This window comes from Malaclemys terrapin, chromosome 9, assembly GCF_027887155.1.
Source record: "Malaclemys terrapin pileata isolate rMalTer1 chromosome 9, rMalTer1.hap1, whole genome shotgun sequence".
NCBI classification, from domain to species: domain Eukaryota; kingdom Metazoa; phylum Chordata; order Testudines; family Emydidae; genus Malaclemys; species Malaclemys terrapin.
This window is the reverse complement of record NC_071513.1, coordinates 87,503,526-87,516,289: the sequence shown is the minus strand read 5'-3', so window position 1 is coordinate 87,516,289 and position 12,764 is coordinate 87,503,526. Positions and strand designations below refer to the sequence as shown.

The 12,764-nt window shown below is 44.6% G+C and overlaps 1 protein-coding gene across 2 annotated transcripts; it reads left to right on the top strand.

Moving 5' to 3' along the window:
• Window positions 1-600: 600 nt before the first annotated feature.
• Window positions 601-9,717, top strand: SLITRK3 (SLIT and NTRK like family member 3). Of its 2 annotated transcripts, none has more exons than XM_054040722.1 (2): window positions 601-774; window positions 3,267-9,717. In XM_054040722.1, the coding sequence occupies exon 2, from the start codon at window positions 3,285-3,287 to the stop codon at window positions 6,135-6,137; it is 2,853 nt and encodes a 950-aa protein (XP_053896697.1). In that variant the 5' UTR covers window positions 601-774; window positions 3,267-3,284; the 3' UTR covers window positions 6,138-9,717. The 2 variants fall into 2 exon arrangements, with proteins under 2 accessions (XP_053896697.1, XP_053896695.1); XM_054040720.1 differs by lacking the exon at window positions 601-774 and adding an exon at window positions 1,096-1,635.
• The last annotated feature ends 3,047 nt before the right edge of the window (window positions 9,718-12,764 follow it).

The window sequence follows — 12,764 nt, the reverse complement described above, 5'->3', positions numbered from 1 at the left end:
TTGAATCTCCCTACACTAACTACGTTGCCCAACGCTGGGAAAAAAATCTGAATTTGTGCTTTGAAATGCACAGACAGGGATTGAGACGTGTATTACTGACCCAATCGCCCCTCTGTTGCTTAAAAAAAACCTTCGCCCTGACAACCGATCTTGGCAGCTAAATTTAAGCCAAGGGTAAATTTGGACAGACTCTCGAGTCTCAGCTGCAAGGCGCTCCCTCCAGTGATCTGCTACCGGCTAGCAGCTCTTCACTAACAAATAATCTACTCCCGCCCACACAGTGTCACTTTCCTTCGCCCCGGTTTCTCAACAAAACTGTATTACCTTCTTGCTGCCTCTGTCGTGAAAAGATGTCAGCTGGGTTGTATTCTCTTCCCGGATCCAGTCAGCATCGGACATGGGTTTCTTCTCGGGCACACACCACACACACCCAAAGCCAGACCGAAAAATCGTGCGGCAGTTAAGGAGTTAAATCCTCCTCTTCGCTTTTGATGCCTTGCTCGGTGACAGAATGCAAAATGTGCCGTTGTTACCCAAGTGATTCCGGGTCTCTTCCCAGAGATTTGCTTTGCCTCCTTTTAAAGCTGGAAGCGAACAGGAGGCTGTTGGATCCTGGAGAAGATTGAAGGCTCGAGCTGCAGCACAACAATAAAAAAAAGGGGCGCTCGTGGTGCAAAGGGATCAAAGAGAGCGAGGAAATGCCAGGAGAGAGGAACCACCTTGTTCAAGTCACCCAGGCTGGGGCTTCCCGAGCTCTCACGTTGGGACATCCAGGTGTGATGATGGAGAGCGGCTACCTATGGCTCTGCATAAACTAATCTATTGGCTTTGCAGCAGTGTCTGTGCGCGGAGAGGAACCTATCTGGGGGCAGCTGGCCAGAGATACATTTCTCCCAATGATCTACCCGCAGCAGGAGCGCCTTGCTGGAATTTGCAGTTGGCAAGCGGGGGTTCTTTTTCCTTGAGAGTTGGGGTGAGGGGACTGTGGCTCGTTTCTGGAGGCTGCTCCTTCCTTCTTCGTTCTTCTTGGCTCTCCCCAGTCTGATTATTTCCCACTCCTCCCCCACCCCACCTTACCATCCCCTCCCCCCTCCTGGAAAAAAAAACGGTACAGTCAGGGCTTCCCAAATGCGCGCCCCCGACCTGGTGCCAAGCGCGCCCCCTTCATTTGTTCCCCTTCTTGAAGCTCATTTTCATGACGTGGAAAAGCCTGATCCAGGGCAACAACACCACACACACACACACGGAGAGAAAGAGAGAGAAGCCCGAGATTCTCCGCTGTGATTGAGCCTCCCTCCCTCTCCCTCCCAACGATGTGCTGCTGGTGCCCAGAGAAAGCAGCAGCCCCAGAGCTGGGAGCCTGCAGCAGCCCCCTTCTCTTCCCTCCTCCATTGAGTGTGCCAAACAGCAGCTCTGCATCCTAAAGAAGCTCATTGAGGAGCTCATTGCATTCCCAACACGTTTCAGGCTTGCTTGCCTTTTTTTTTTTTTTCCTTTTGCCTCAGCCTCAGCAGGAGTAGAGAGAGAGAGAGACAGAAAGAGACGGAGTGAAACCAGCAATCCTTAAACTCGAGCTTTTAAAAATTGTATTTATTTATTTATTTTTAGACGTGCTAAAATCTCTCCTGCAAACCGGTAAGTACAAGCGTTCTGGATCTTCTTATTTCTGCCTAGCTTTAAAGACACCCCCTCCCCCCTCCCATAATCTCCCCCCCTCCATCATTTTTATTACAGCCCTTGCAGAACAGAAAGAACTTAAGTCGCTATTTTGCAAAAGAGACAGAGAGGACTGACGGATACTGCAATATAGCTCTCCTTTCTCTCTCCCTCTCCCTTCTTCCCAATTAGATCATGGTTTTAATTGCACAGGGTATTTCTCTTTTCTCCCATCTCCCCTTTCCTACAGCTGAGGGTTTCATTTGCAAGTTGATCCTAAGGATTTGTATCCCTTTCCCATTTCTCTCCCTAAATGCGTCTTTCCGATTTTAAGTTTGTGCGGGGAAGGGGGGTGGGGGAGGGTTCTCTAGCTGTACATTGGAAAGGCAAAGAAAAAGGTCATTTTTATTGATAAATTAGGACTAAAATCAACGATCCCTGCGAACAATTTCAATTCGATATTTCACTGACTCAAGAAGGGCTGCATCACCATTATTATTATCATAATCATTACCGTTTATTTATCCCCAAACATTTGAAATATCTGGCAAAAGGAAGGGGAAAACTGTATCTTGGGGAGCTGCATCTCATTAATACAGTATTTGTTTCCTCTGATTGGAGAAGAATGGTGTCTTCTTTTTGAAAGGTAGACAGTAGGATAGATAATTTATCAGCTGGTGTCAAGGTATTTTTCTTCCACTTTCAGCTTTTTAACTGGGTCTCTTGGTTGGTCCTGGGGGCGCAAAATCCTTTCTAATAGGAAAAAAACCAGGCTGAGCATTTCAGTCTGAAATGCTTCTTTAGCTGTCACTTCGCCTTAGATCTGATGATCGCATGGGCATGTGCTTTAGAAAGATTAATCATCTCGAAATGCTTTAATCAGCTAAAATGACTAATATGTAGTATGTATTTATCTGATAATATACCAGTAGCATTAATCCATCAGTGGGTCTGGAAGGGGGAGGTTTTATTTTAAATCACGGTTGTTAAGCATTATTAAAGACACTGAGAATTTCTAAAGGAAACTGTTAGATCAGGGACATTTACAAACCCTGCACATTCCTGCAAACTTACCTATAGAATATACTGAGCCGGTGCACTGGATATCGGACCATTGCAATCTAGCAACTTTGGGAGGGTTTTTTGTGTGTGCATGTGTATATATAAAGGATGTAGTATGATGCTGGTGAAAGATATCCACTGATATTTGCTCCTGCAATCAATGTAGATTATGATGTGCACAGAGGTAAGCCTGCAAATAAGTGTTTTTCTAAACAATGGTCATGTGGTGAAAAATATGTATATATGCAATATGCTCAGTCTATATGTTCATTTGCTATATGGTATGTGCATGCTGTTTTCATTATAGATGCCATTTACTAAATATCATATGGGAAGGGAAAATATGGCATCTTATGATTAGAGATTTCTATAGCTCTTAAGTCTGAAACCAGCCTTGAACATCAAGCACTGCTAGAGTTTGTTTTGAACGTCTACCCAACAATTGCTGAACTTTCCAGGAGCCTAATAAAAGTCTAGCAAGAATGGAGTTTATTAAGAACAGTGACGTGACTAAATACTAAAATTCTCCATTTTTATTTCTGTTACAGTTTTGTAATCAGCCACAAATGATGAAACCTTCCACGGCAGAGACTCTCCATAAAGGAAGGATGTTGTCGGTAATTCTTCTAAGCACAATTGCTCTAGCATGGACTACACCAATTCCCTTGATAGAGGACTCAGAGGAAATTGACGAGCCCTGCTTTGATCCATGTTACTGTGAAGTAAAAGAGAGCCTTTTCCATATACATTGCGACAATAAAGGATTTATAAATATTAGTCAGATAACAGAGTCGTGGTCAAGACCTTTTAAACTTTATCTGCAGAGGAATTCCATGAGGAAATTATACACTAACAGTTTTCTTCATTTGAACAATGCTGTGTCTATTAACCTTGGGAACAATGCACTGCAGGACATTCAGACAGGAGCTTTTAATGGGCTCAAAGTTCTGAAGCGATTGTACCTGCACGAGAATAAATTAGACATTTTCAGAAACGACACTTTCCTGGGTTTGGAAAGTCTGGAATATCTGCAGGCAGATTATAATGTCATTAAACGGATTGAAAGTGGGGCATTTCGAAATCTGAGCAAACTCAGAGTTTTGATCTTAAATGACAACCTTATCCCCATGCTACCCACCAACCTATTTAAATCTGTGTCCTTAACTCATTTGGACTTGCGGGGAAACAGGTTAAAAGTCCTTTCCTATCGAGGGATGCTGGACCATATTGGCAGGAGCCTGATGGAAATCCAGCTTGAGGAGAACCCTTGGAACTGTACCTGTGAGATTGTGCAGCTGAAAAGTTGGCTGGAACGCATACCTTACACTGCCCTTGTGGGAGACATAACCTGTGAGACCCCCTTCCACTTCCATGGTAAGGACCTGAGGGAAATCAAAAGGAGTAAACTCTGCCCCATGCTGTCTGACTCCGAAGTCGAGGCCAGTCTGGGGATTCCTCAGTTGTCATCTAGCAAGGAGAACGCCTGGCCTACTAAGCCTTCCTCCATGCTATCCTCCTTCCATTTCACTGCTTCCTCTGTTGAGTACAAAACATCCAATAAGCAGCCCAAACCCACCAAGCAGCCCAGAGTGCCCAAACCTCCCCCTACATCCCGAGGCCTGTATCCTGGGCCAAACCAGCCTCCTATAGCTGCCTATCAGACAAGGCCCCCAATCCCCATCATATGCCCTACTGGGTGCTCTTGTAGTTTGCACATCAACGACTTGGGCCTGACAGTCAATTGCAAGGAGAGAGGATTTCACAACATCTCCGAGCTCCTGCCCAGGCCCTTGAACGCCAAGAAGTTGTACCTGAGCGGCAATTTGATACAGAAAATCTACCGCTCGGATTTCTGGAATTTTTCTTCCTTGGATCTCTTACACCTTGGGAACAACCGTATCTCCTACGTGCAGGACGGGGCTTTTATTAACCTGCCTAACCTGAAGAGCCTGTACCTGAACGGCAATGACATCGAGAGGCTGACTCCGGGCATGTTCAGGGGCTTGCAGAGCTTGCATTACCTGTACTTCGAGTACAACCTGATCAGGGAGATCCAGCCCGCAGCCTTCAGCCTCATGCCCAACCTGAAGCTGCTCTTCCTCAACGACAACCTGCTGCGGACCCTGCCCACCGATGCCTTTGCGGGTACCTCCCTGGCCAGGCTCAACCTGAGGAACAACCACTTCCTCTACCTGCCTGTGGCCGGGGTGCTGGAGCACCTCCACGCCATCGTGCAGATCGACCTCAAGCTCAACCCCTGGGACTGCACCTGCGACCTGGTGCCGCTCAAGCAATGGATCGAGACCATCAGCTCGGTCATCGTGGTGGGGGACGTGCTGTGCGCCAGCCCGGAGAACCTCACCCGCCGGGACGTGCGCTCGGTGGAGCTGGGGGCGCTGTGTCCGGAGCTGCTGCACGCGGCGGCCGCCTCGCCCGCCCCGCCAGAGGGCAAGCCCAGCCCCACCAGTCCCTCGGCCTACGAGCTCTCCCCGGCCGGCGCCGCCGCCGTGCCGCTCTCCGTGCTCATCCTCAGCCTGCTGGTCCTCTTCTTCTCGGCCGTCTTCATCGCCGCGGGGCTCTTCGCCTTCGTGCTGCGCCGGCGGCGCAAGAAACTGCCCTTCCGCAGCAAGCGGCCGGAGGCGGGGGACCTGAGCGGCATCCACATGCAGTGCCACCGCTTCTTCGAGGAGGGCAGCCGGGGGGCGGGCGGCGGTGGCGGCGGCGCCTCGCCGGAGAAGGCCCACCCCGTGGGGCACGTCTACGACTACATCCCCCACCCGGTGACCCACATGTGCAACAACCCCATCTACAAGCCGCGGGAGGAGGAGGCGGAGCGGGGGGAGGAGGGCGGCGGCGAGGCCGGCGAGCGCCTGGGGGGAGGCGGGGCGGGGGAGCCGTTCGCCGAGCCCGGCCACCAGGAGAACAGCACCCACTACAGGACCTTGCTGGAGAAGGAGAAGGAGTGGAGCCTGGCCGTGTCCAGCTCCCAGCTCAACACCATCGTGGCCGCCAACCACCCGCACCACCACCACCCGGCCGGCGGCGGCGGGCTGGCGCTGGCGGGGGAGCTGGCGCTGGCGCCGCCCGGCTTCCCCCACGAGAAGAACGGCGGGGTGTTGCTCTTCCCGCCGGCCGGCGCCGGGCTAGACAGAGAGCGGCCGCCGCTGCCCTGCACGGTGGGCTTCGTGGACTGCCTCTACGGCACGGTGCCCAAGTTAAAGGAACTGCACGTCCACCCGCCGGGCATGCAGTACCCGGACCTCCAGCAGGACGCCAGGCTGAAAGAAACCCTTCTCTTCTCGGCTGGCAAGGGCTTCACAGACCAAACCCCCCCAAGCGAATACCTCGAGTTAAGGGCCAAACTCCAAACCAAGCCGGATTACCTCGAAGTCCTGGAGAAGACAACCTATAGGTTCTGACCCGATAGCTTTTCTCCCTTCCCGCCCCCGTCCCGCCAGTAGCGCCCCCGGCCCCCCTTCTCCAGCCCCCGTGCAACCGCATGAGAATAGAGAATACAGCTGTGTGCTCTCCCCCACCAGAGGTGTGTGTTTGGAGGAAGGGCCGTTCTCAGATCATTAATCAATGAAGTGCCTTCGCAGACTTGCCAGCAGATGTTAATCATTATTTTTTATACTGAAACTGAGACTTTGACTGTGCCATGTCTAAGGTATATTATTATTAATTATTATTATTATTACTACGGGGATCTTTGTATTGATCCTAACGAAGTAAATTCTATGTCTCTTTTTTTTCCGTTGCAGTAAACTTTTTACTTTTTTTTCCCCCCCTGGGGGTAGGGGGGAGATGGCATTTTGTGGCTTTCTTTCTTCTTGCCCATCATGGCACAGATCCTGTACATTTATTTAAAACAATCAAATGCAGTTTGCTGCATGCCTGGAAACTGCAAGGGGGGAGGGGCGGGGGGTCTTGTTCGAATGTTCTCTCACTCTTGTCTCTCTCTTTCACATGCACACACACGTAGACGCGTCCACACAGCTCCCCACTCCAGCCGCCAGTCGGGTCCCTAGCCTCTCCGATCGGCTCCCCTTCCGTTCCTTTCGCTCTTCCCTCCTCTCCTCCTGGAGCGGGGGGGATTCCATATCCAGTGTGAAGTCATCTGAAACGAAGAAGCCCATTGGATGTAACCACGTGGCGCACGCACACACACCTAGGGATGATCAATGACACTTCATGACGCCATGAGTTTTTGGAGGACATCCGCACTTTCTTATTAAAACAAACCCATACAAATATACAAAAAATAATAATAATAAAAATTCTGGGTACCTATCACTAACGGCTTTGTAGGAAGCACTTTTAATGTTTTCTCTCTCTCACACACAAAGATACAAACAACAATGTGCATATATTTATTCTGTAATTTCAAGTGAATATAAATTGTAAAGGTAATGTTTAATCATTCATTGTACAGTGATGCGTCTGGTATAGCTTTCCTAATAAAACGTTTTGAAAACAATACATATAGATATATAGAGGATACAAAGCTTGAACCTAAAATTTCAGCTTACCCTCCCCCTACCGATGATTACTTCTCCCACCTTAATCCTGAAAGCTATTTTATTAATCACTGTTCAGTGCACTGTGATGTTAACAGGGAAAAAATCTGTACAACTTCTGCCATAGTACCATTTAGGACTTTACAAAATCCGATTTGAAACCTGTTTTTCTTCCACATTGCACTGTAACTATGTCAGAGTTTCTTCTATTTAAAAATAAGCATCAGAATTAACCCAATTTCTTCTACTAATATTGCTAGTAGAATCTGTGTTCTGCTACAACCTAGGAGAAAATAAGGCATTAGTATTACAACTTTTCAGTGTTTAAATTCACATCAATTATATATGGAAATGAGTAGAGATTGGAGAAAGGCTTAGATGTACATTTGAATATTTGATACAATTGCACTTGGAATGTTCTTTCCGCTCGTTTGGAAAAGACTGAAACAATATGGGAAACTCAGGCCCACTAGCTGACGTTTGCTGGGTCTCTCCCTTGCCTTGCTGCAATCAGAACAACTAGGGGGGTTAGGCTGATTTTACAAAATGTGTGTCATTAAAATGATGCTGCAAAATAGACTTGCCGCGTCACCCAGTTTACAACCCACTTAGATCTGAGCGAAACCAAAGAAAAACGGGTTTTTCTTTTAAGGTACTAGCTGGTATCTTGTTCCTGGTAGATCTGGATTGACACACAGAAAAAGCCGAGGGAAAGCTTTGTTGGGGGAGTTACCCAATTTGGCCAGTAGATGGCGCCGGAACTCCAGCGATCGCAGCAAGCCTGCAGCTGAGTTGTGCCGGCCGTCCGGTACTTTCCGCTTGCACTCCTGAGTCTGTCCTTAATAGCGTGAAATCGTTACGTTGAATGTAATTCACCAGACGTCACTAATGCCTTACATCAAGCTAGGGAACAAATTAAATGGGAATGTGAATGTCAGCTCCTTAGCCGTGCAGTTACGCCGCTGAGGCCCTGTCCTAAAGATCTCAAATAATGAATTTTATATAGAAATATCAAATCAAAAATATATTTTGTGTTAATAAAAACAACAATCATGGCAGTTTATCAAGGTAAATTGAAAAATGTTTCCACTGTATTAAAAAAGAAACCCCTGTATCTAATGTTCTTGTCCCTTTGGGCATTTGTTATGGGACTAAATGTCCATTCAGAAGTTGGAACTTTTTGGATTGAGTGAGGAAAGAGAGCCTATGTTTGCATGGACTGATGTGCCACATCCATGCCAGCTGTCCTGGTCAGGAAAAGCTGCTTCCCTTTCTCTTGTGTAACAAAATTATTCAACCCAGCACATTGTAGTCCAATGGAGTTAAAGGGTGGATGTTCTCCCCAGATGGCCCTAATTATAGGTTTGGCAGGTATGCACAGTACAGGCTCTCAGTCTGTCTCTGAGAGCTATGTGGGGGAAGTAGAAAACATTTTCTGTGAATCAATACTAGCCCTCTGGACCTTAGAGATAATGCGGGGGCGGGGGTGGGTGAGGGGACAGCTTCAAAAGTCCGTAAATCTTTGCATCACCTCCATATTATTGGTTAATGTTATGAACTTCCAAGTTGCCAGATCCCTCTAGTATTGATATTGGTTTCATTATTACTGCATTCAGCACTAATCTGTTTTTAATGGATATTAAAAAAGCATGCCGGTATTTACAAAAAATAAACATCAAAGTGCAAGGCCAGATTCTTCTGATGATAATCATTATAATTCCATTGATAATGCTGCAGCATGCAGAACATGGAGTATGATATGTCAGGTTAAAGTACAATCCCTGGTGTGACTGGTGCTGTATACATTTGGGGGGGGGGGAAGCAAAACCTGAGTGTTCATAAATCATATCAAAGTGTAAGCCAATCATTATAAATAATGTTTATATTTTATTTAAACTACAAAAAGGCAAAAGCATCTTGACTTAAATAGAGATAGCAATTTCACCTGCAAATGGTGAGGGAATCTATTTATTCAGTGGAAATAAATTTATTCTATAAGAATGGAATTTTGTATTAAAAGAGAGAATTTTTTGGCTTATATTGAGTTATTTTTTTTATTGTGTAGGAAACTTATTTTCTTGTGCATTATAAGCTCTTTGAAATCAGTTGGGAGAGAATGAATATCTGTGGAAGTGTTCTGAATATTTAACTGTGATATCCAATGTGTAATATGATTATTCTTATTTTATTTTATTTTATTGTCATAAGCTGTCGATGGGTGGATGGTAAAATTACTATCCACTTCAGAAAACAAATGTGGATCTGTCATATCTGATCTGTGAAGGGAGACTATTCATATCCATCAATCTGAATGAACCTAATTAATAGGGATTATTTATCATTATTAGTAGTATTATTCATAAAATTGATAGTATTTGGAAGGAATGAAATAAAATAAAATTATCCATATTCACATAAGTGATGTTTAATGGAACAATATTTTAAATAAAAATACTTTTTTTTAGCTTAATTCAGTATTGTATTGACAAGTAGTTGACATCAGGTTAATGTATGTGCTGATGCTCAGAATCTTGTGGTAGAACATTCATCATATGGTTATTTTTCTTCACTAATTCACTATGTTGAAATTCTTCCTACAGGTGAAAGGGAAAAAAGGCCAGGTAAGTCACAGTCATAGCTTATAATAAATGCATAGCTAGAAAGGGAAGATAACTAAATGTTAGGGTTCCTCCCCATTTCCTAGGACTTTTCATACAATTCTTATAAAGAAAATCCCACTTAAAAAGAAGTGTTTGGGCCTGGGAAATAAAAGGTCTCTCCTACTGCATCAACAGAACAGGTGGTGTTTATTTCTAATGGTATGAATACTCTTCTCCTAATGCAAAATCTGAGTTCAGTAGAGTATTTCTTCTCTAAAAGTCTGTCCTTGTAAGCCAATAAATGTGTGTTATAGTTAGGTGAATACTGTATATACTCATTCATAAGTCAAATATTTTTGGTAAAAAAGTGACACATCAAAGAGCGGGGACTTATAAATGGGTCTATACCAAAATTTGATGATTTTAAACTGTACGGCAGGGGTCGGCAATCTATGGCACGCATGCCAAAGGTGGCACGTGAGCTGATTTACTGTAGCACGCTGCTGCCAGCCTGGTGTCCCCGCTGCCAGCCCCGCTCAGCCCGCTGCCGGCCTGGGGTCCCAGCCACCGGTTCGCTCAGCCTGCTGCCAATCTGGGGTTCCATCCACCGGCCCCTGTAAATGTAAAATGTATTACTGGCACGCAAAACCTTAAATTACTGCGAATAAATGTAGACTTGGCACACCACTTCTGAAAGGTTGCCAACCCCTGCTCTATGGAATCATTGAACTGAATGTCTAATACATTGTCATTTTGTTTACCTGGAGCAATGCGCTCCAGGTAAACAAAATGTCCTGACCCGCCAGTGGCTTACTCTGATGGGCCAGGAGCCAAAGTTTTCCGATCCCTGAAATATAGGGTTGGCTTATGAAAGGGTCATACAGTTTTTGCTATTTTTACCTATCCATTTTGGGGGGTCGGCTCATAAACGAACAGGCTAATGAACGAGTATATTTGGTATTTCAAAGGGGTTGTTTATGAAGGATTTCAATGGAGTTGGTTGCCAGAACACAGCCTTTTCAATTCAAGATTATGTCAAAGCACTTTGAACAAAAATTATATGTTTTCTTTCTTTCTTTCTTTCTTTTGTGATTGCAGTTCATTTAATTTTGAGCTAGAAATGTACAATAATGGTAAATATTGTTAATTTGTTAGCTATAAACATTTAAGTCAGTGGCACACAACATTCACTACAAAATGTCCTCCTGAACACCATAGGTTTCTCAAGCTCTACTGCATGTAAGCAGTAACTCATGAGTGATATGTAAATTAGAGCTTGCTCAAGAAAGTAGCCACATTGATGTAAGTGGGACTGTTTGCATGAATAGGGTGTACAAAACGTGGCCTTCTATGTGTAGGTGTACTGGTTGTCTCCATTCCTTAGCTGTCGTGAGGTTTATGGCCAAAGTCCAGCTTCCTTCAAGCACCTGACAAGTGTGAAAATGTTGAAGAATTGCAGTTTGTCCAAAGTTCTCATCTACTTTTCTAACATGGAGTTGCTTATATTGTTGGAACAATCAGAGCTCTCTGAATTTTCGTATTTTCATTCTGAGAGTGTTAAAACGATAAAAATAATCCTCTTGTGAGTATTCCCAAATTTGTTCCTGAGTGACACTTCCCTATAGCTATGAGATTTTTGTAGTGAAAATGACCAGATTTTTCCCATGGAAAAATATGATTTACTGTGAATTTGCTGAATACACAAATTCACTTCTTTTCCACACTGAAAATCAGCTCTTTGAAGTAAAATGACACTTTTCTGTCTTCTGGTTTCAGGTATGTTTGAGGCAAGACTGGAAATAATTTTATTTTCCCTGAAAATGTGATTTTTTTAGGTGGTGACACACAGCCCTGCTATTCCACCCTGGCTTATGCAACTAGGGCCTGACTGAGAGCCAATTGAAGTCAGTGGAAATAACCCTATTCACCTCAGTGTGCTTTGGAACAGACCCTTATACTGGATATCCACAGTGGGCGTCATCCTGCTCCCATTGAAGTCATTGACTTCGGTGATGCAGTTTTGGGTTGAGTGTGCCCAGCTGAAGTCAAATGGAGTTTTGCCTGTTTAAGAAGAAAGGGCAGGTCTGCATACTAACTTGTACCACTTGAATTAAATTGCTTACCTAAAACTCATGTAGTTATTTTGCTATAAACCTTTGTGTGAACAAAAAAGTGGCTAAAGTCAGTTTAGGAAATGTTGTTTTTTTACCAACAGACCAGCATTAGTCAAATTGACTTTCGCCATTTTTATTCTGAAATATGAGTCTTTACACACACTTGTACTGAAATAACTGAATTGGTTTTAGGAAAGTTAAAATTGGTGCAATTCAGCCAGCCTTTGGGGGTTGAGGCCTAATATCAGGATGTTTATTAGCTAGCCAAGTTCATCACATAATGTCTGCTATTTAAATATTTGAAAATACTGTATTAGTATTGTTAGTACCTTATTTTTTTACAGAAGTTGTGAAATTAAAGGGACACTGTCAATTCGTTTTTATATAGTTTTTTTTATTGGTTAATCTTCGTTTGTAGCACCCTTTAAGGAGCTCAACATTTTCTTTCTCTCTTACATGTTTTGTACTTTCATTTAATTAAACACTGTGTGTGTGTGTGTGGGGGGGGGATATTTATCACCCTGCAAGAGTCAGTAGCTCCATTTAATCTTTTGTCTGTGCATGGATTGCATCAGGAGGACAACTGTAGGAATGACATTTTGTTGGTTACTTGCCTTTTGCTGTGGTGAGAGTAGTAGGTCATGTTCCCCGGTTTTTTGTCAAATTGGCGGTTATTGTGGTGGCTTTCAAAACAAAGACTGAAATAATTCCTTCCCAGGGAAAATTGGTGGGAGGAAGGTCAAAGGGGAGGAAAGCCCTGTAAGGGTCCTCTCACAGAGTTCCCAGCAGATCGTTCTGTTGGATAAACTGCCAAG

What these genes read in the sequence shown, in the direction of transcription:
- SLITRK3 (XM_054040722.1), top strand. Translation starts at nt 3,285, where the DNA reads ATGATGAAACCTTCCACGGCAGAGACTCTCCATAAAGGAAGGATGTTG.